The 21,231-nt window shown below is 42.2% G+C and overlaps 1 protein-coding gene across 1 annotated transcript in view; it reads left to right on the forward strand.

Annotated features, from left to right (window-relative positions):
- The window catches only part of DHRSX (dehydrogenase/reductase X-linked), a 171,222-nt gene that overhangs the window by 105,659 nt on the left and 44,332 nt on the right, over window positions 1-21,231 (forward strand). The window contains 2 exon segments of the mRNA XM_074150955.1: window positions 2,685-2,786; window positions 19,158-19,365. Of these exon segments, the coding sequence (XP_074007056.1) occupies window positions 2,685-2,786; window positions 19,158-19,365 (310 nt within the window).

The raw sequence follows: 21,231 nt of genomic DNA on the forward strand, positions 1-21,231 counted from the left end.
TTTAATAAGAGCTGTGATTGTCTTTTGTTATTTAGCTTGCTGTTGTGCCTGCAGGCCTTCCTAAACCCTTATTTTACAGACGCACTATAAAAAGGTATTATAGCTCACAGCCGTAGTTGTGACAGGATGAAACAGTTTGGTGAACATCGCTGATGGACCGGGGAAAAGAGTAACAGGAAAGGTCTCTTATTGCAGCCTTTGTTGGAACCTGTATACCCAATAGTTTAATGTTCTTGTCAGAAAGGCTTGCTTTCGCGTGTGTGAAGAACTGTATATCTTTAATTTTCCTTTCTTATAAAGGCTGTTTCTTTCATAGGAAGAGATGGGAGAAGACACGTGCAAGGAAGGGGGTGGCCGTTCTTCCCCAGGGAGCACAGGGGAGCAGCCCTCAGGCTGCGAGGTGGGAGCATGGAGGGGAGCGGGGAAAACGCAGCAAGGACCTGGAGCCCCAGTCCTCAGTTGTGGTGGCCAAAGCTGTACTGGGGACTGTGCATCTGTGCAGAGGTTGTCACAGCTCAGGAAATCAGGGAGTTTGTTGAAATCAAACCAGATTGTAAAAACTCACCCAGCAAGCGAGCAAGAGGACCCTTGTACAGCCCTCGCCTTTCTTTCTGCTGGGCTTAGTCACTGGAGGTTGCTCAGTACTGTCTGAATTTTCTAGAAAAGCTGAAACACCTTTTGGTCTTTCTTGGAAAATTCACTTTATGGAAGAGGTTCAGGCAAATTCACTGCAGAGCTCTAGTGTAATGAGCCTGGCTGGGATGGAGTTGACGACCTCTATTTGACTTGGAGTCCCACCACAGCATGTAGCAAACCAGAAGACAGAGTAACATCTGCTCCAGAGACTCACATTTTCTTGCTTGAAACATAGCCAATGCTGCAACAAACCAAAAGCCTGGCATGCAATATGTATACTTCCTAAAAGGCTAAAACAGGTGGATGTGGTCACAATTTTCTGTCTTTTCCCCCTTTGCAGAGCTGCTAAAGAATTTGGATTGCTTGTGTGCTACTGCTGTTGTTGCGGGGGAGCACTGCTTGTTTTCACTTCAAAGAATCACAGAATCTTCAGGGTTGAAAGGGACCTTTGAGATCATCAAGTCCAACCACAAAAAAAAAACAAACCAAAAAAACCAAACAAAAACCAAAAACCAAAAAACACACAAAAAACCCCCAGAACAAAAACCACCCACAAACAGACACAAACCAACAATCTTGGGCACTAGAGCATGCCCTGAAGTGCCATGTCTATACGTTTCTTAAATACCTCCAGGGATGGCGACTCCACCACCTCCCTGGGCAGGCTGTTCCAGTGCCTGACCACTCTCCCAGTAAAGTAATTCTTCCTAATATCTAATCTAATCCTCCCCTGCTGCAACTTCAGACCATTTCTTCTGGTCCTGTCATTATTCCCTTCGGAGAAGAGGGCAACACCTGCCTCTCTACACCCTCCTTTCAGGTAGTTGTAGAGGGCAATGAGGTCCCCCCTCAGCCTCCTCTTCTCCAAACTAAACATGCCCAGTTCCCTCAACCTCTCCTCATATGACTTGTTCTCTAGACCCCTCACCAGCTTGGTGGCTCTCCTCTGGACACGCTCCAGCACTTCATAACCCTGATTGTGGTTGTCATGCAAGGCAAGGCAGTGCTGTGAAAGTCAAGGGGTGAAAGCTGAACAACTGCAACAGGAGGATAATTTTCAGACCTGATGGGTTTAAAGTTATTGGGGGATTTGAGTAATCTTTTTTATTTTAATTAATTAATTTTGTAGTGTCCTAGTGAAGGTCAGTGGCTGACTAATGATTTGGACAAAGGATGCTTTTGTTAGAAACATGTTTTCTTGGAAATAAAAACATACCAGTGTTAAATATGTTTTGAGACACTGACACCCCGGCCCTTGACTGACATCAGCCCACAGTATCCATGTGAGGTCTGATCCTCTCAAGTCACACTGCCATTGATGAAGCCAAGGGGAAGCGTGACTCTTACCCACATTCAAAAGGCATTTATGTGACTGGTTGTTGCTGCTAGGTGACCTGGACACCAAGTGTCTTTGGCTGTCCACCAGAGCCATGGCATCACTTACAATGCCATGTTTGCTATCAGTGATCGGATGAGTTGCCGTATGGGCACGCTGTTGCTCATCTTTCCTATTGCCTCAATAAAGCTTTCTTTTATAATGTGTTGTCAGACTTCATCACTGTTCAGACCACAGACATTCAGCAGATAATCTGGAAAAAAACACAGGGCAGTATATTTGGCATCAGAAACACAGGGAAACTTTGTGGTAGATTCTCCTCTCCCTATTTGATTTCCAGCTGTCAAGTCTTGATCATCTTTGTGGTGAAGAGCTGTAGCCCCTCTTCCTAAATGGTAGCAGTAGAAAAAACAGTAGAACTGGGGCATATTTGCTCCGTTTGATACCCTTCTTCACCTCCTGGCAGCAGCACTCCTCATATTTGCTCTGTGAAGAATCAATAGTTTAAAAATAGAAATGAGGGAAGGAAGGAGAAAGAAGGAACCTTCTGAGGCCAGCTTCACGCATGATTTTCAAAAGCCTGTTTTATTTTTAGAATATTTATTTTCCTGGTGACATTATCACAGGAGTCCTTGTTGATGTCTATAAGTGTGTTTTAATATCATTGTAACTGACTTAACTCTGTTTTTGTTCATGTCCTCTTTTCTCCCAGTGGAGTTTTTATACTGTGATTTGGCTTCCATGAAGTCTATACGGCAATTTGTGCAGCGGTTTAGAGCAAAGAATTGTCCACTCCATGTCCTGGTGAATAATGGTGAGTTTTGGATTTTTCTTCACGTAACTGCAGGGGAAGATGCAACAAATGGGGCTCTTGTCTATCACTTCACATTTCAAATCAATTATCTGAACCATATGGCAGGTTACAATATAGCTGCATTAACCTGGATGTCTTTCTAGGAGTTAAATTGCATTTTTTGGAGAGATTGTCAGGCTGAACACTTCAGTGCCACACCTGCTCATGATGTTATTGCAAGTCTTGTTCCTTTGCTGTGTTTTTTAGCTCTCCAGCACTAAAAATCATTCCACTGCACAAGAATCTGAACATCCCTAATTAAAAAAAAAAAAAAAAAAAGGAAAGGAAATCTGTACTTTATGCCTGTAGAAAACCTGTCCTTTCAACTTTATTTACTTTCTCTCCCCTTCTATTTTCCCTGTATGAACACATGCATTCCCTGTGGCTGCCTGGGAAGCTGCATTGGGGTGTAATCCATCTGAAATATAATCTAGCAAATTATCTAGCGACCTCAGAGCAGTCACTGCCTAGATCAAGGTGCTGCTGGAAAGTTGTCCGTAAAGCTGTGTCCTCAGTGGTCAGACAACAAATTAAAAGGACAACATTTATCTTGCATTCATGCAATTATCAAATAAATCTCATTACTCTTAGGGATTTTAACTTTTGTTATTCACATACTTGCTGTCTAATTATGTTTTATAGCCACAGTATTTTTGGAAACCAGCCCGTGCAATAATTTTCCTCCAAAAACCCTGCATGCTCTGCATGCACTTTCCTAAAGGGGAATTTTCACCTGTCTATTTAACAAGGGGAAAAACCCACCAGCAACAATTCAGGCTTCTTTTAGAAATTTTCTGCTGTTATATGCTGCTGTTCTTGTTTTCCCAATTATTTACATATATTTTTATTAAGACATCCCAAAGAACATCTTCTGTTTTCCTGTGCACCCTTCAGTCCTAGTGAGGGCAAACGTGCTGTAAATAAATGGGTTTGTTACATTTGTTGATGCCTTAAAGAGCTCTCAGTAACACAAGCAAATATTGCAATAAAAATTCAAGAGTATTTTATTTCCTGATTGATATGAAACATTCATGAAATGTTCAATTAAATGTTCATTTTTATTTGATTAGTCAAAAAAGCCTACCATTATTATTTTAATTGTGCAATAATTAAAGGTAGTGGATATTTAATCCTGGTTACAAAATCTTTCCAGTTTTACATGCCTACTTTTAAAGATATAGAGTACAAACTGTTACACAGATGGGAAAAACACTATTTAAAAAAACAGCATTTTTGTGGAAAAAAGGGGTTTGAGATCTATGCACCCGTCAGGCATCCCTTGCCCTCCAACAGTTTTCTGCACAGGCAAAGCCAGCACTGCAGCAGGGGCTTGGGGGCAACTTGGGAGAGAAATGATGGGTCTGAAGCAACAGCACAGCTGGGAAGCTCTCTTGAAGAAAGGATTTTGTTCTGTCCTAGCTGCTGTTGAAGCAGGATGGATGAAAATTGCAGTTAAATATGTCAAGAAAGAAAGTTATATGAAAATAGATCTCCTAATGTGCCTAATATGATATGAGACCAAAGAGTGTAGGCCTAAAGCTTCTTTGAGGAAAGAAGCTTGAGACTAATATTTGCCTGAATCAGTCTATATTTTCATGACCTGCAAGAAGGGCATTTGATTTCCCTTACGCTTGGTTACTAAATACAGTTGACAAGAGAAATCTGTTGGTTGAGAAAATCCTGTTAGAAACTATAATGAAATGAATGGTCCAACTCCGTTTTGCTGAATCTTTAACAGAATCACAAAGCGATCATGTCCAAAGCTGTTGTAAAGACTCCTGTACAATTAGATTAGTCTCTGACCATTACCTGGCAAGTCACCAGCCTTCTCTTCTGAAAGCTCTTCCTGCCTCTTTTTTTTTTTTTTTATTTTGTGGTTCTTGTAAATAATCTGTAGCATTTAGTTTTGTTACTAATTTTGTAGTGAAAGCCCAAGTAATTTGTTGGTAGACAAGAGGAAAATGAACATACCTAATGGAGAAGAAATGGCCTGATGCAAAAACCTTTGAACAGCTTCTCTTGGCTTTCCATCAGTGTTGAGCACATCCAAGACAAATGCTGACATTTGGGCTAACTGGTAGGCTTTTCCTTTTCCCTTTCCCTTCCTTTTTTTTCTTTTGTCATTTTTTTCACTGTAATGCAATGCACTAAGAAGGAAGATTCAGTCAGTTGTGGACTGCAGGGTTGGAGGCACTACTCACTCAAAAGCCTCATCACTGTTGCTAACTCCACTGCCTTCACCACATGATCCCCTGGACACAAGCTTGGGTGCCTGGAAGAGGACAGTGCTTGCAATATTTAAATATCTAATAGGAATGAATTGTTGGGCATGTTGTCAGTGAGTGCGTATGCATTTTGTCAGAAAATTTTATTGTCAATGGGAAGGCATTTTGCATGACCATTAGATGTCTTGCAGGACATCTCATAATGACGTGGTTGATTTTTTTATGTCTCAGTGTAGGCTTCTAGAATGGTAGGCTTCTTAGTATCACCCAGTACTTATTTCTTACACATCTTGAGATTCTAGCATTCTTGGTATGAAGAGGTAGTTTTATTTTGTAGCATATGGAGAAGAGCCTGTGAGCCAGGGCATCTGCACAATGCATTTGTAGGCAGTCATATGCTTGTAAGAGTGTGGTCCACAGTCTCTTGGAGCTAATGGAAAGTCTCCATGAGGTTTTGAAAATAAGATTTCATGTGGGTCCCATGATTTATGAATCAGAGCATCAGCAACCTAATAAAAATTTTCATCTCTATCTTCATAGGACCAAGCATTTTATTATCAAGGAGCGTATCCTTTTATTACACAATGTAAAAAAGCCAAGAACTGTTACATCACATTTTTGACACTCTAAATTAGTGTTATTTAATTACTTTAAATCAAAATCTTTTAAATTGATTGATATAATCATGTCTATATGTTAGTGATCTTTCCATATCTTATCTGCATGAATATGTATGCTGTATGTATGTGAAGGCATATGGTATTTGTTGTGGGCTGGTGTGAATCAAACCCCCAAACATTTCAAGATGAATTGAGGAAAGTTCTAACTTTATACAATAATGCAAACTATGAAATTAACATTGAAATATTATTAAAGACAGGTGATTTGGCATGAATTACTGTGCTAGGTAAATAATCAGTACTACGTCTGAACTAAAATCATTATGAAATTCAGCAGTTTTCCAGGTCACTGGTGATAGTTTCTAAGAAAATGTATCTCCATCGCTTGCCTATGATCTAGTTGGAAATTAAATTAATACTAAAATCCTGAGTTTCAAAGTATTCTCCTAGAGCTAGACACGCAAGTCCCAGAAAAATTTCAGTAAGGTTTAGATATCCAACTAATCCAGGGACTTCGAGAAGTCTTACATGGACATTTAGGGCATTCAAAGTGGAGATTAGTGCATTAGAGTCACCTTCTCTCTTTTTGTTATAGCTGATTTTAGCATATACATTTAACTTTCTAATTTCTAATTTAAAAGGAAAAATTTGGTTGAATGCACACATTATTTCAGCGGACAAATAAAGGCCTGTTGTTCCATTACTATGCTTTCTGCATCGGTAATGTGCATGCTCAGCTCTTAGTTTTTAAAATAAACAAAACATATTAAAGATGCAAATAGAGTATTACATAAACATTTTTTAAAAAAACTATAATGTGCTAGTGCTGAAAAGAGAAGATGCTATGACACAGAAAACATTCATTTTCTGGGAAAAAAAGGTAAGCTAAATAACTGAACTATGAGCCACAGAAAGATGGATGCAGTACAAGCAGTTTAGAGAACTTAATCTGACAGAAGGTCAGAAGAACATGTCTTCTACTCCACTAATTAGCAATTGGGTGCCAATTTTTTGGTTTTTGTTTTTGTAAAGAACTGTGTCTTTGTACAGTTGAAAAGCATTTAGCAAATTACAGCATGTACACTAGTGCAATTATTTAATACATTCATTAAAATGGTATTGCTGTTAAGACACATTAAAAAGTCTGCTATCTTCCTGTGGTTGAAAAGGGACAGATAATAAAACACTTCATAAAATTCCACAAGCACGAGTCACTGTTTCATGCCAAAGAGGTTTTTTCCAACTTGAAGTCAGTTATTTTCTCTGTATGCTAGAAATGTTTCTCAGCACCTTGTAGTTAATGTTTTTACCTGTACATTGTTTACAGTACTTAATAATCTTAAAACCAGGAGAGCTAACACCAAAATCACAGTATCTTTAGTGATACAGAATACCTATGGATACAAAACATGCACTAACTCATGTCTAACTCATCAATAATGAAATACTAACTAACTTCTCTGATGCAGTTCATTGAATGGTTTCTGATTTTGGCTACAGGTTAGGAAAGGAGGGGGGAAAAACAAAGAGGACATTTAGTATATTCCTTGGCATGTACACAAATACAAAAAAAAAGAATTTAGAGATTTGAGGATATTATTAGCCTATTGTAGACAGATTACAGTTAATATATTTCAGGTTGAAGCCTATCTAAGCCAATTTAAAATCAATATTTCTGAACTGCTGACTAATTCAGATGTTCGTATTTCATACTTTTTGGATCATCTGAGAAACTCAGTCTCTTGATGAAATGAATAAGTCTCTATAAGCTTCCCTCTTTAGTTCCTAGGGTACCAATAAAAAGCTGTATCAGTGGGTAAGCATGTGAAATATACATATCTTTTTGTGTTACCTACACACAGATCAGCCATGTACAGTCCAGCCATAATCTTTGTAGGGAGTCATTTGAGTAGTCCTATGGATGGTACCATGGCTGATCACATATTAAGTTATTTTTGTATTTGAATAATTGCAGCATCAGATCTTCAGAAGTATGAGACTGGAGGAGTGGATATATCAAATGCGAAGAACTTTATATGTACCTACCTCTTCACAGGTTTTATTGATTAGTTAGGTTTAACAATAGTTACTTACATTATCACAGGAGGATCTACCAAAAGATCCTGTCCCACTGCATTAGGTAAGAGCCCGCTCCCCTTTCTGTAGCAGCTGCAGGCTACACAGACCATAAAATGAAAAGGGGAGAAACTCCAGAGAAGTTCACTGTAGAGGGCCTTGAGTGAAAGTTACTGAGGAGGGTTGCTGCTGACTTCTGAGGAACTTGGATTTCATCAAAAATAATGCTTCTTCTCCAGCCACACAGGAAGGCTGTGGTGAACTCAGGATCTGATATCTCATGAATCTCCTTCCAGTGACTTGATTACAGCATCATGTTTCATCTTTCTCCTTCCTCAAAGACAAATTAGACCAATACATAAGAAAAGCTGTGATCGAAAAAGTATAGAGGGACAGGAAGAAAGAGAGAAGACAACAAACAGTAGGGCAAGTACCCCTTTACCTGTATGTAATGGATGATAAATACTAGATATGAGACAGCTGGGCCTTTGGGAGATGTTTAGAACTGGAAAATGTAATTTGAGGTTGGGGGGTGATTGGCTTAAAATGGATATTCCATGGATAATGGGCAAAACTAGAAGATTGATAAGGACACTAACATGCAACATTTATGTGTTCTAAAATGAGAAAATACTCTCAGAGCCCTATTTTTTGAAGAAGCTCAGTGCATGACAGATATTACTCAGATCTTTCAGAAGCGGTCATCTTCATAAGAGAGGTGACTGGAAAGTATAGGGAGGCTGGCTAATCACACACTGCTCTTTACAGGTGTTAGTCGCCTTGGGTACTGGAAGTAACTTGTCTGGGCACATGTGTCAAAGCACCGTGATATGGCTGACAGTATCCAACCAAGAGCAATCAAGGATTGTGCAGTGCCAATATTTACCTAGCACCTGGATTTTTAGCAGCAGTCATCAGCTAGAGCTTTTATTATACTTGAATCACATTGTTGTCTGCCAGAATGATATGTATCCTATATAAGGATATCAGATTTCTTATAAAAGGTTTATTTTTTAGTAGAAGAACTAATAAGTTAGAAGAGTAACTTTAGGCTACTTCTGACTTTCAAACTGTAAGGATTTCATTCATGAAAATCCTGACTTTTGTTTGATACTGTCTTTGTCTTTCTAATTATTTCCAAAGGTTTCTCTATGTCTGTGACATCAAACACTCTGAAAAGGGAAATATCTCAGATTCCACATGCTGCAGGTTCTTGACCCATTTGCTTTTATGTCCTGAATGTTAATGTTTTATCAGTGGAAGACAGATACAAAATTCAGCTATTGATGGATTAGGAAACCCAACCGGTTCTACTTAAGTGTGTGGAACATTTGCCACTGGCTTTTCTGAGAGGCAGGAGTGAGCCATGTTTTATTCCTACCTAATCCTTTCATAGCTTTTAGGTAAAAATATTTTTATACAAATTGCAAAACAAGATACTTTACTTCTAAGAGAACCTCCTATTGAATTAGAAAGCTGTGACTGACTTTCCTATTTTCTGATTGTGAGTGGGATAACTCACCATTGTGCCAACAATGCACTTACTGAGCATATTTTTAGGAAGCAAAGTTGGGGTTTTTTTCCAGCCAGATCCAATTATGAATGCTCTGATTTATTTTAGTGTGAAAACAAAACCTCAGCTGTGGATCATATTTTCTTTTTTTAACTGATGCATTTTCCAGGGAACTAGCCTGCTCTTTGTGTGTTCTCTTTGTAGCAGCATGGCATTGAAAAGGAAAGTAAATCTGTTCTTAAGGAGGTATTGCTACCTGTTCAGATTTGTGCTGAACCTACCAAGATTTGGTTGTTGTTCTCATAGTCCTTGAATGTGGGTTGTCTGCATTTTTTTCTTTTTTTTTTTTTTTCTTTAATCTACTGATAAACTAAGAGCTTGTCTCTAGTGGAAAGATGCATTGCTTTGTCTTCTTTGGCACAGCTAGTGCAGTCCACCTCTCCCTTGGAGCATTGTAGGTGGGTCTGGGAGCACTAGCAGTAGACATTACTCAATTTTCAGTTCTTTACTAGTTAGCCAAACTATTAGTGGTTGGGCTAAGGGTTTCTATCCCAAGAATTTGCCTAAAGCTAATTTATTTTTATATATTTTTTATAATGCCAGATAAAAGAGTTCATCTGTTTCCAAGAAAGATAAGAAAACATCTTGGAGTGTTTTATGTTTTGGTTTTTTTTTTTAATTTCAAAAATGATGGCAAGTTTCGTTAGAAATGCTCTGGTGTTATCACAGTTTGGGATGGGGACTTGAATGCAGGCAAGATGCTGCCTTTGTGTCAGAAAGGCAGATGCACCTTTCGCCATCCATGTAATATTCCCATGCCGGGCTGAGTCAGAAGCCTGTTAAGCAGTGGAGTTTGAAACCCATCTTTTACATTTTAATCACTAAATATTTTGCCTGTACAAAGCATGTCCTGAGTCGAGACTGAACAAGTCTTTCTGCTGGAGTCATAACTCCGAGCCGTGGTGGGAAGTACTGCGTGCAGGCAAAGGCACCAGCAGCGAGACTGGGCACCAGTGTCCCCTCTGCTCTCTGTGGCTACCTCTGAGCTGGGATGGAGATGGGCACTGTGGCTCACTTCAGGCTTCTCCTGCTCTCTCCACTGTCAAGACTGGGGGCCCGGGTCCTCCGTGATCTCTGTGACAAGTTTCTGTCCTATGAAAAGTAGACTACGAGGTGGGGAGAGGTGAATGGGAGGTGACGGGTATCGGGGTTTTACCTTGATATACAGCTGGAATGCAACTGGGACACGATTTCAGCACTCTCAGGAGCTACAGGTCTGGTCAGATGCGGCTGGTGAGCTGATGTAGGTGGTGACCTCAATTAGCTAGTGACCACATCTCTCTGGAAGAGCTGACTCTTGCATTTTTAGGCATAGTGACAAAACCTGTAGCATGGAAGAGGAAGAAGCTCAGTTTTAATGTAGATGGGACAAGACCATAATTTCTAAGAGGCAGATTTATATAAGAAGCCTTGGTGTGGAGAACTGAAATAAAAGAGAGGTGGTTGAGGCTGGAAGGTTATAAGGGAGAGACAGCAGAAGACAGACTGAAGAGCTTATGTGGGGAAACAGGACTGTTGTGTGGGAACCATTAGGATGGAGGAAAACTTGATGGCAATACATTTGAGTTTGCTGAGCGAAAGACTTTTTAACTATGAATGTAGCATATATTCTTGTTCAATATCAGGAAATTCATAGGAGAGCAAGTATGGGGGGAGGGAGCTGGGGTGGGTAGTGAGGACAAAGAGACGCATTAGGCATATTTGAACTATAAGGAGAGGTCTCAGAGTTTGCAAGTGCTTAGACACCACATAATTCTCAAGGACTGAATCCTTATCTTGAGGACTAGAGTCTCTGTTGTGCAGGAACCGATTGAACTTTTTCTTGCAGTAAGGGTATTCTTGACTGATGTCTTTTTTGTGAATTTACTGACATTTAACAAAGATGAGATTTTTTTCCCCCCAGTGGGGACATGATTGGAACCTCTATCTTTTGTCTGGCCACTGACTTCGACATAACTCGAACAAATTAATTCTCATCTCCCCCTGTGTCACATCTGGTTGATATTGAAGAGGGAATGGGGAAGCTGGTGGGAGTCTCAGAGCCACTGATCGTGGTCCCACAAGGAAACCAGCCTGAGGAGCAAGGGAAGGGAGAGCCAGCCATATGACTGGCAGATGCCTGCAGGATGCAGATTGAGATCTCATGAGATTCAGACACAGAGGAGCAAGAGTGGCTGGGTAAGAAAATTAGGGAGAACAAACTTACTGTTTGCAGGGAAGCAGAGAGGCAGATGAAGCTGATATGCATGTCTGGGGCTGAGCCTCTCCCCTCCTTCCCACACACATGCTGTTCCTTGGTATGATCAGTGTTGGGTCACCAGATTTTGGGGGTACAGGAGGGAGAGGAGCACAGCACAGAGCTTTGGCTGGGAAGCAGCACACTGTTCTTGGTTTTAGCAGGGCTGGCACAGGAAGTTGTTAGGAAGCCAGAAGGCCAAAATGGCAACGGGTGGTGCGGAGACCCTGCAAAGGAGCAGGAGGTGGGAGCTAGTGAGAACTTGCTCAATGCTGGAGCAGAGTTCTGGCAGACTCCTATGGAGGAACATGTTCTAGGAAGAAGCAGCAGAGACAACTTGCTGGAGATGGCTTTCCTCTGCAGCCCAGGGCTCAATCACGATGCTGCCCTGCTCTCAGCAGCTGTTTAACAAACTGTTTTTCATGATGTCCAGTCACCTCCAGGGAAGATCCGTGCACAGGACACTGTCTCGCCACTGATGCCAGACAGGCTGACAGCAAATGTCCTATCTCCCCGAGGGGAGATGCAAGGCAACTAGAGTCCACACCGCATTGGTGTGGACTCTAGGTGTCATCTTAAGTGTATCGATATGCCATGGGATAAAATTCCTTGTTTTGCTTCAGTGTTGTCACACTTTGCTTTAGAAAACTGCATATACATATATATAGGGCTCCAGAAGATATTAGGAAGTGCAAGAATCTGAACTACCTCCACCAGTCCCTCTGGGGAGACAGGAAATAGCACCGTAGCATTGGAGAGCTGTACCAAGCCTCATCATTGTATTTTTGTGTTTTTCTTTAAGGTCCCTTCCAACCCCAACATTCTATGATTCTATGATTCTTCTTAACTGTTTGGATTTTTGCCTTTTCAGCTTTCACATGCTGTTAATCTGGCTTCTGTGTGTGGTCCTGTCTAGACTCACAATGCTTTTCTGGGATACCAGTAGCACTGGGCTCAGTGCTATGGACCTGGTTTAGCAAGCAGTATTTCTCAGCAGTGCTGTAAATTCACCTCTCCATAGCCCAGATGAGACATACCTGTAAGAAGCAGTTATGTGGGTATGGTTACATCTCCAGTAGGTGCTTCTGGGGGCAATTTTTCTAACAAGGCATTACAACTTCTTGTTGTTCACTTGCTAGGAGAGATCCCCAGGACAGGCATATTCTGGGATAGCATAGCCCAACTGAACGAGGTGGAACAAGCAGTCTAGTACAGGCAGCCTAGCCAGGGGTTGCTACTATACAGTTATTGAGATGTTCACTCCACTATAGCTGTCCCTATTCAGGAAAGAAGTGTGTTATATTATTCTATAGCTAAATAGATCCACCCATACATCTTTTGGTGTATGGGTGTGCAGAGCAGAGAGGTTTTGACACTCTGTTAAGTGAGGTGGGTCAGCTCGTGTGCCCTCATGGGATGGAAAATGCTGCTAAATGAATCAGCTACACCAGTGCAAAGCCTGTATGGAGAAAAGGCTTTGTGCTTTTACTTGGAGTTACCATCTCTATTAATTTTTCCCCTTGGGAACATTTTTGGTACAGTGTGTATCTTTTCCTTGTAAATTACAAGAATGGTGTGAATGTGATTATGTAGCTTCACCTCCTGCTGTGAAGGTGTTACATGTAAGTAAGTGTATGTGGCTGACCTCTTGCATTTTCTGCCCAGCCTTTGGACTGCTGGGAATAAAAGGACTTGCGTGTGGGGGCACTGCCTCCAAACCAGAATCAGAATCAGAATCAGAATCGTAGTGGTTGGAAGGGACCTCAGAGATCACCGAGTCCAACCAACAGTAAAAAAAAAAAAAAAAAAAAACAAACAAAAAAAACAAACAAAAAAACAAACAAACAAAAAAAAAAAACAAAACACCACAAACAAAACCACCACCCACCACCTGAACACACAACACAACAACCAAACCAAAAACCATCACCCACCCACACAGCACCCCACCACAAACCAGTAATCTTGGACACTAGAGCATGCCCTGAAGAACCATGTCTACACGTTTCTTAAATACCTCCAGGGATGGTGACTCCACCACCTCCCTGGGCAGCCCATTCCAATGCCTGATAACCCTTTCAGTAAAGAAATGTTTCCTAATATCCAACCTGAACTTCCCCTGGCGCAACTTGAAGCCATTACCCCTTGTCCTATCATCTGTGACTTGGGAGAAGAGACCGACCCCCGTCTCTCTACAGCCTCCTTTCAGGTATTTGTACAGAACAATAAGGTCTCCCCTCAGTCTCCTCTTCCCCAGACTGAACAACCCCAGCTCCCTCAGCCTCTCCTCATAAGACTTGTGCTCCAGACCCCTCACCAGCTTCGTTGCCCTTCTCTGGACCCGCTCCAGCACCTCAATGTCCCTCTTGTGGTAGGGGGCCCAAAACTGGACACAGTACTCGAGGTGGGGTCTCACCAGTGCCGAGTACAGGGGGACGATCACCTCTCGGTCCCTACTTGCCACACTGTTCTTGATACAGGCCAGGATGCTGTTGGCCTTCTTAGCCACCTGGGCACACTGCCGGCTCATGTTCAGCCGACAGTCGACCAACACCCCCAGGTCCTTTTCTGCCAGGCAGCTCTCCAGCCACTCTGCCCCCAGCCTATAGCGCTGCCTGGGGTTGTTGTGACCGAAGTGCAGGACCTGGCACTTGGCCTTGTTAAACCTCATCCCGTTGGTCTTGGCCCATCGATCCAGCCTGTCGAGATCTCTCTGCAGAGCCTCTCTACCCTCCAGCAGATCAACACTGCCACCCAGCTTGGTGTCGTCTGCAAACTTACTGAGGGTGCACTCGATCCCCTCGTCCAGATCATTGATAAAGATGTTGAAGAGAATTGGCCCCAGTACCGAGCCCTGCGGGACACCACTCGTGACTGGACGCCAGCTGGATTTAACTCCATTCACCACCACTCTCTGGGTCCGGCCCTCCAGCCAGTTTTTAACCCAGCAGAGGGTATTCCCATCCAAGCCATGGGCAGCCAGTTTCTCCAGGAGGATACTGTGGGAGACTGTATCAAAGGCTTTGCTGAAGTCCAGATAAACAACGTCCACTGCCTTTCCTTCATCCAGCAAGCGGGTCACTTTGTCATAGAAGGAGATCAGGTTTGTCAAGCAGGACCTGCCCCTCGTGAACCCGTGCTGGCTGGGCCAGATCGCATGGGTGTCCCTCATGCGTTGCATGATGGCACCCAGGATGATCTGCTCCATGATCTTCCCAGGCACCGAGGTCAGACTGACAGGCCTGTAGTTCTCTGGATCATCCTTCCGGCCCTTCTTGTGGATGGGCATCACATTTGCCAGACGCCAGTCGGCCGGGACCTCCAACCCTCTCCTGTGAGCCTGGCTGGGAAGACATTTTGTTCTGCATGTGAAAAAGAGATTTTAAATCTTTATTTTGTAGTGAGCTGGTGAGAATTACCTTTAAAAACCTCATAGTATCTCACTGGAAATAAATCTAGCTGAGTGAAATACTTGTATTTTTAAAGCTCTTAAAATATATTTTATAATGGAGCTGAAGGATGTCTTTGCAGTGGGAGGTACAGGAATTACAGCAATGTTTACCATCACCTGCAGTACAGGCAGGCACGGTACAAATTCTGCTGTATAATCCAATAAAAATATGGTATGCCTGGCCTGTAATATTTACAACAGTTATAAACTTTTTGGTTGTACTGTGTGCACTATCAGATCCACTATGCTCTTAAAATCACGTAAGACTAATCCATTGATGGATCCCAAACCAATGATTTCTTTAGAAACTTTTATAGAAAATCATGATAAATGACTATCTACAAAAGCAGTTCTCTTGAGGTGCATTGATTCTTTGAGAGAAAAATATGACTGTTTCCTAGTCATAAAAGTAAAAAAGTATGGATTTTTTTATTCATTATAGCTAATTAAAATGTGTATAATTTGAACATATTACAATTAACGCCTAACTGGAGCACATAGGACTGTATTACTGTATCTATAAGAAGAACAGTTGTTCAGCACAGTTACGCAGCAAAATATTTTCCTTGTTCCAATTTATTTCTACTCTTGCAAAATCACACATCATTGTGTCATTTAGGGCGTTTTCTGCATGCATACTGTCAGTCTTTTGCCTGAATTTTTCAACAACAGCTAATCAATTACAAGGTAAAAGCTCACGTTCATCTTACTTATTAATTCATTCTCTAATGCCATGCTGGTATCAGTGACTTTTTAAAAAACAAATTTTCTGGAAACAATCCAGCTAAATCAGAGGGAAAAATGTGTAAGAAAGTTGTATCAGAACTGACGTATTTGACATTAATCATCTGCCAATTGAAATTTCATATGCCCTCCAAAAACCTGAGGAGACTGACTGTTGATAATTAAAATCAGAAAGATACTGGGTTGTATGGATACCATACCAGAAGAATAAACAAAATCATTCTTAGTTTACAATGAAGAAGGAAAAAAATAGAAAAAAAAAAAAAAGGACATTTTTTAATGTTTCAAATAATATTGGATTAATTGAAAGAATTGAAAATAGAAGCAGCTTTCATTCTTAGAGTTACCATTTGGAGCCCTTGAGTAAAGCTGATGACGTTTCTGGACAAAAAAAAATCAATAGCATGCCACTTTTAGTATCTACTGAACGTTAGGTAGTTAATAATTTAAAAAAGAGAGCTTGCTGCTACACTTACAAGGTGTTCCCTTTTGTCAGAGAAGCAGCCAGGTTCAGTTGCCTGTTGGGTATTCCTTTCCAGTGAATTAAAATGGCTTCTACTCAAATTAGAGGAACTGCCCTCAAATTGCAAGGTGAGATTTTTTAATAGCCTTGATATGAACCACCTGAAAGATGAGAGCCTTTAAAAAAAAATAAAATCTTCCAAAGGTGTTTTGGGTTAATATTATTTGACCAGCTCTTGAAGACAAAAAGGGAATTGTAGTAGCAACAAATGCAGGCAGAGGTGATTTTGCCTGCTCAAGGACTTTCCCACAGTTCCTTCTCAGAGGAAGCTCTTGAAGAATGAGCAAAATAATTTTCGGGAAGGTGTGTCTTAACAGTTGTGTATTGCACAAGTGTAAATCTTTTCCATCTCCTGACATGAGCTCAGATCTGTCTTCTGCTCCCGGGACGTGCAGCACAGATGGTGGAGACTAATTGGGGTGGAGGGCAGAGACTCTATGTGCTCTTGAAATCCTGCACCTCTCCGGAGGTCAAGGGGGCAGCTGCTGTAGCACAGGTGCCCTCGGGGCTGATGTGAGCAGTGGCAGCCTCCCTGGGTTTGCCTGCTGGGAGTGATGCAAAGCTGAGTGGCTGTAGCAGCCACCTACGGCACTTCTCTCCAGACAAATTCCTCCATCCCTCCGTCTGCTTTAGCCGGCAGAAGTGTGTGTGTGTATGGAGGTACCTATAGCCCTGCAGCAGCCCCAGCAGATGCAGAAGCAGCACTTGGGGCATCAGCTTTGCTGTCCCAGGGTTGTTTTATGTTGGCCGCCTTTTTCTTGGGCTTGCATTTTACCAGTGTTGCTGCAAATAGACCTCTGCTAAACTGCTTCCTCCTGCCTCTTCCAAATGTCAGAGCTTTGGAGGTCAGGATGGGCCTCAGAGAGATGCAAATAATTTCCTCGTACCAGCCCATGTGCTCAGAGATGTGGTGCTGTTCCCATCTGCCCTCCAACAGCTCATCTTAAGCCCCATCTCTGCTAAAACTCTCACTGTAGCAGGCTGAGACTTGGTCTGGGAGCCTGGGGTTTGTTGCCCTTCCAGCCCTTTCCTTCTTCCCAGAAAACAAAAAAAAAGTTGCAGCAGGAATTGTTTCACCTTTTTGTCTATCCGTAAACTTCATGCCAGTGTTCAGTCCCAGCCACTGTCCCAGATGTCATTGTGTGCTGCGTATGCAGATTATAGAGGAAATGGAAGTCTGTTCCCAACTCCGTGAGCAGTTGCACCATGCATCAGAGCTAAGTGCTGCTAAGGAAGGAGAATACAACAGGACATCTGACCAGACACCCTCTAATTTGTGTCTTTCTGCTGTTAAAATTGAGATTTGACATGCAGAGAAACCACAGTCGGCAGCTGGGTTTCCCCATCATTCTGAGGGCTCTGGGAGAGTGCCTGTAATGACAGAGAGAGATGCCAGTAAGAGCTTTTGTAGAGCCCAGTCATGTAATTTGTGTTGTGTTTCTTTCATCGTACCATCAGCCAGCATTACTCATGTTCAGTCGTAAGGCCTCCCTCCATATGCAGGTAGGCTGTGTTACACCCAAACTTTTTCTTCGCTGTGTTGTCTTTTCTCATTTCTTCCTCTCACGCTGCTTCTCCAATTGCTCCATTAAGCAATAGGCAGCCATAGGTGAATCGCTATGGGTGTTGGCCACGCTAAAAAGATCCTGAAAATACCACCTCCTCATACCAGCCCGAGCATCAGTAACAAAGCGGGACTGTCAGGTGGTGGGACACCCTCCAAAGAAGCAATGGTGCAGATGCACAGCATGTACAATTTAAAATGGTAAATTAATATGCCATCGTTGGGCTGATACCAAGAAATGGGACATTAAAGGCTTTTTAATGGACACATGAAGTAGCATGATGATGAAGCTGATGTTCTCTTACGTCTGTGAGCAGAGGTGGCCTTTCCACTGTATCATATCCATGTATTTTAGAAAGAAGACAAATGGGCTGCAACATTAATCTCCATGAACCACGTCCATCTACATTTAAATTACAAAGGTCAGGTCCATTTGTACAATAATTAAATTTTAATAAAATGAGAATAATTTATAACATTCAAGTCCACATCATAATTGAGCAAGATAGCAATCCCCCACACAGCCTCAGTACACGATATAGCTTATGCATGAGCTCAGCATTCCTTGCAAGATGCTGAAATCAACATTGCTTGCTAGGGATGTGGATACTTATTTTAGGCACCGAGTTTGAAAATTGTGGTTTGTAGAAATCTATGCAAAAATATTGCCAAAATAAGCATTCAAAAACTCATTTCAATATGCAGCTGCTTGTAAGCACAGTAATTAAGATTATTGGGTAAATTTACTACATCTTTTCTCACCCACACTAGTGAGATAGAAGTTGCAGATTTCAGACGAAGACTCAGCAGATCTTTAAAGTCCAGCCAGGACTCAGCAGAAAGCTGTCTGGGAGAGCAGATCTGCTGCTTAGCCTGGTCTTGTCTCCACTGCTCTGAGCTCTTTGATGGAGGGAATGTTGTTGGGATCACCCAGCTCCCACCTATTGTAGATGGATTAATTATAGTTGCGGATGTGCAGCATTGCATTCTGGCATACCAGCGATGGATTAACACAACTTTTAATGTCTTCAAAACACTTTTCATAAATGAACTAATTTATTCTCACAATCCTTCAGGGAGGGAGGAAGGAAGAGACAGAGTCAGTCTACCTGTTTTCTGGATGAAGGAACTGAAGTGGGGAATTTGACATTTTTCTCGGCAGGAATCAATCAGTGTCAGCTTTACACTTTACATACTATCACCAGTCACTCGTTGCTCTAAATGCTGTGTTTACACTCTGCAGCAGGAGATCGGTGCTCCTTCTAGCTTGCTCCTTCTCTGAAATAAATCAACAGGTGTTACCTCTGCTTTCTCCTCCAGCTGGGGTGATGCTGGTCCCTGAAAGGAAGACGGAGGATGGGTTTGAGGAGCACTTCGGCTTGAACTACTTGGGACACTTCCTGTTGACTAACCTCCTCTTGGATAAGCTGAAGCAATCAGGAACGCACAGTCACAACGCTAGGATCATCACTGTCTCATCAGCCACCCATTATGTAGGCGAATTGCACCTGAACGACTTACAAAGCAGGTACAGATCCATTTTTGGTATTCACTGATCTGTAGTAATGGTGTGCAGATTAAACTCCAAGAGAATTGTTACTGAATACTGCATGTGGGGGTTTTATCTTGCCATTGTTTTTTTTTTTAGTTAATGGTGATTCTCAAGCAGTTGCTTAATATCTTTCAGGCTTGAACAAAGCTTGCAACCTTCAGATAAAGATACAAATAATTTATAAGCTTGTAAACTGAGTCTTTTATTTTGAGGCTTGAAAGCCTTGCTTTCTTTTCTGATGCTTACACTGTGGTGATGGTTGTGGTGCGGAGCCTGCACTCCTCACTGCCTCATCAAGGAGTCTCTTAATAACTGGGATGCTTTAAAATGGCTTGGGTGAATCGTCATAGGCTTCATCTTCAAATGAATGCATACGTAGAGGCCCTGATCCTGCCCTCAAATGGCTGCAGACGGATGCCTGTGGCTGCTAGCTCCCTGCCCACTGAGCATGGGGCTGCTGGCTTGGCCCTCGGGAAGCAGCTAGCCCCACTTGCCCTGGCTGCCTCACAGCTTTGCCCAACCCACTCACTGCCTGCTGCTCCTTCTTCCCTGGCAGCTCTGCCTGCTGGCCTACAGCTCCTGGCACATCGTCCTCCCTTCCTGCCACCTCTGGCCTCCACCTTGTCCTGCACCACTCCTGACGTCCCAATCCCCAACCTCTACCTCCCTCACAGCCCTTCTTCAGCTTCCCCCAACTTGCCTCCCATCCCTGAGCTTTCTCATCCCTCTTGTTTCCATGTGATTCACTGCAAACACTGGAGCCCCGGCTCTTCTCTGGGTCACCTCCTGCACTTCCCTGAGAGCTTACTGAGACTCAAGTGTGTGGCCATCCTGGGTTTTTAACCCAGTAAGATGGGTTAAAATGCATGGCCATATTCTGTCCATCTACTTTTATTTAGGAAAACTGAGTGAATGTCTATTGTTTATTTCTAACATTAGGAAGACATCAAATGATGTGGTAAATGTCTCTGATGTCATACAGGAACTGTGTAGAGTTGTTTAGTTATTTGAGGAACGGGCAGGATAACTGAGATATAGATACATTTCAAAATTTCCCCATGCAGTCAGGGGCACCCCATGCAGCACAATTACACGCTCACTGTCTTCTGATGGGCTCCAGAGTGTTTCTGCCTGCATGGAGCCAGTCTGAGTTTTGCATCGTTTCCACGGAGAAATTCTGTCTCCGTCCTTTGACAGGGACTTCAGCACATGTTCAGAGGCACCTGGCCCGGGGTTTCATTTTGGAACAAAGACTGAAATTAGAGGGCTGGGCTGTTTCCACTGCAGACATTTTACATATGAATGCTGCATTAAGCATGTCAAACTTTCTGTTTGGCTTCTGATTACATACTACGGCATCAGTTTTATTACAGGCACATTGTTTAAACTCTGCAGGGTAGTCACAGTTTAATCTCTTGCTTGTAAAACAACCACAGGAAATTACCCTTACTCTTCACTTGATGTATGTATTCATTGTTTGTGATGGGCATGTGCTGGATGGCACCATGCAAGGGGGCTAAGGGGAATGTAATTAGTATATCTTTGGGCTAAGTGCAGAATGCAAAAATTAGATGTGACTGTTCTGTGTCTCTAGATAACAGTAGTTTCCTTGATTATAGCAAAGCCTTGTACTGTGCCTCTTTAATTTAGGATCATCCTTACCTGTGATTCATCATTATTAACTCATATTTTAAAGGAACCAGAAATGTTTCAGTTAGGAAAGTTATGGTTGAGCACGAACATGACCAAACTGATGTAAAAATAATAATATACCAGTGAGATTTACCTGAAGCTTTTGTGCCAAACTCTGCCCTTTGCATTTCAACTTCATTGGTGTAAGAA

The sequence above is a fragment of the Numenius arquata genome, chromosome 1 (assembly GCF_964106895.1).
Source record: "Numenius arquata chromosome 1, bNumArq3.hap1.1, whole genome shotgun sequence".
In the NCBI taxonomy this organism is placed as follows: Eukaryota; Metazoa; Chordata; class Aves; order Charadriiformes; family Scolopacidae; genus Numenius; species Numenius arquata.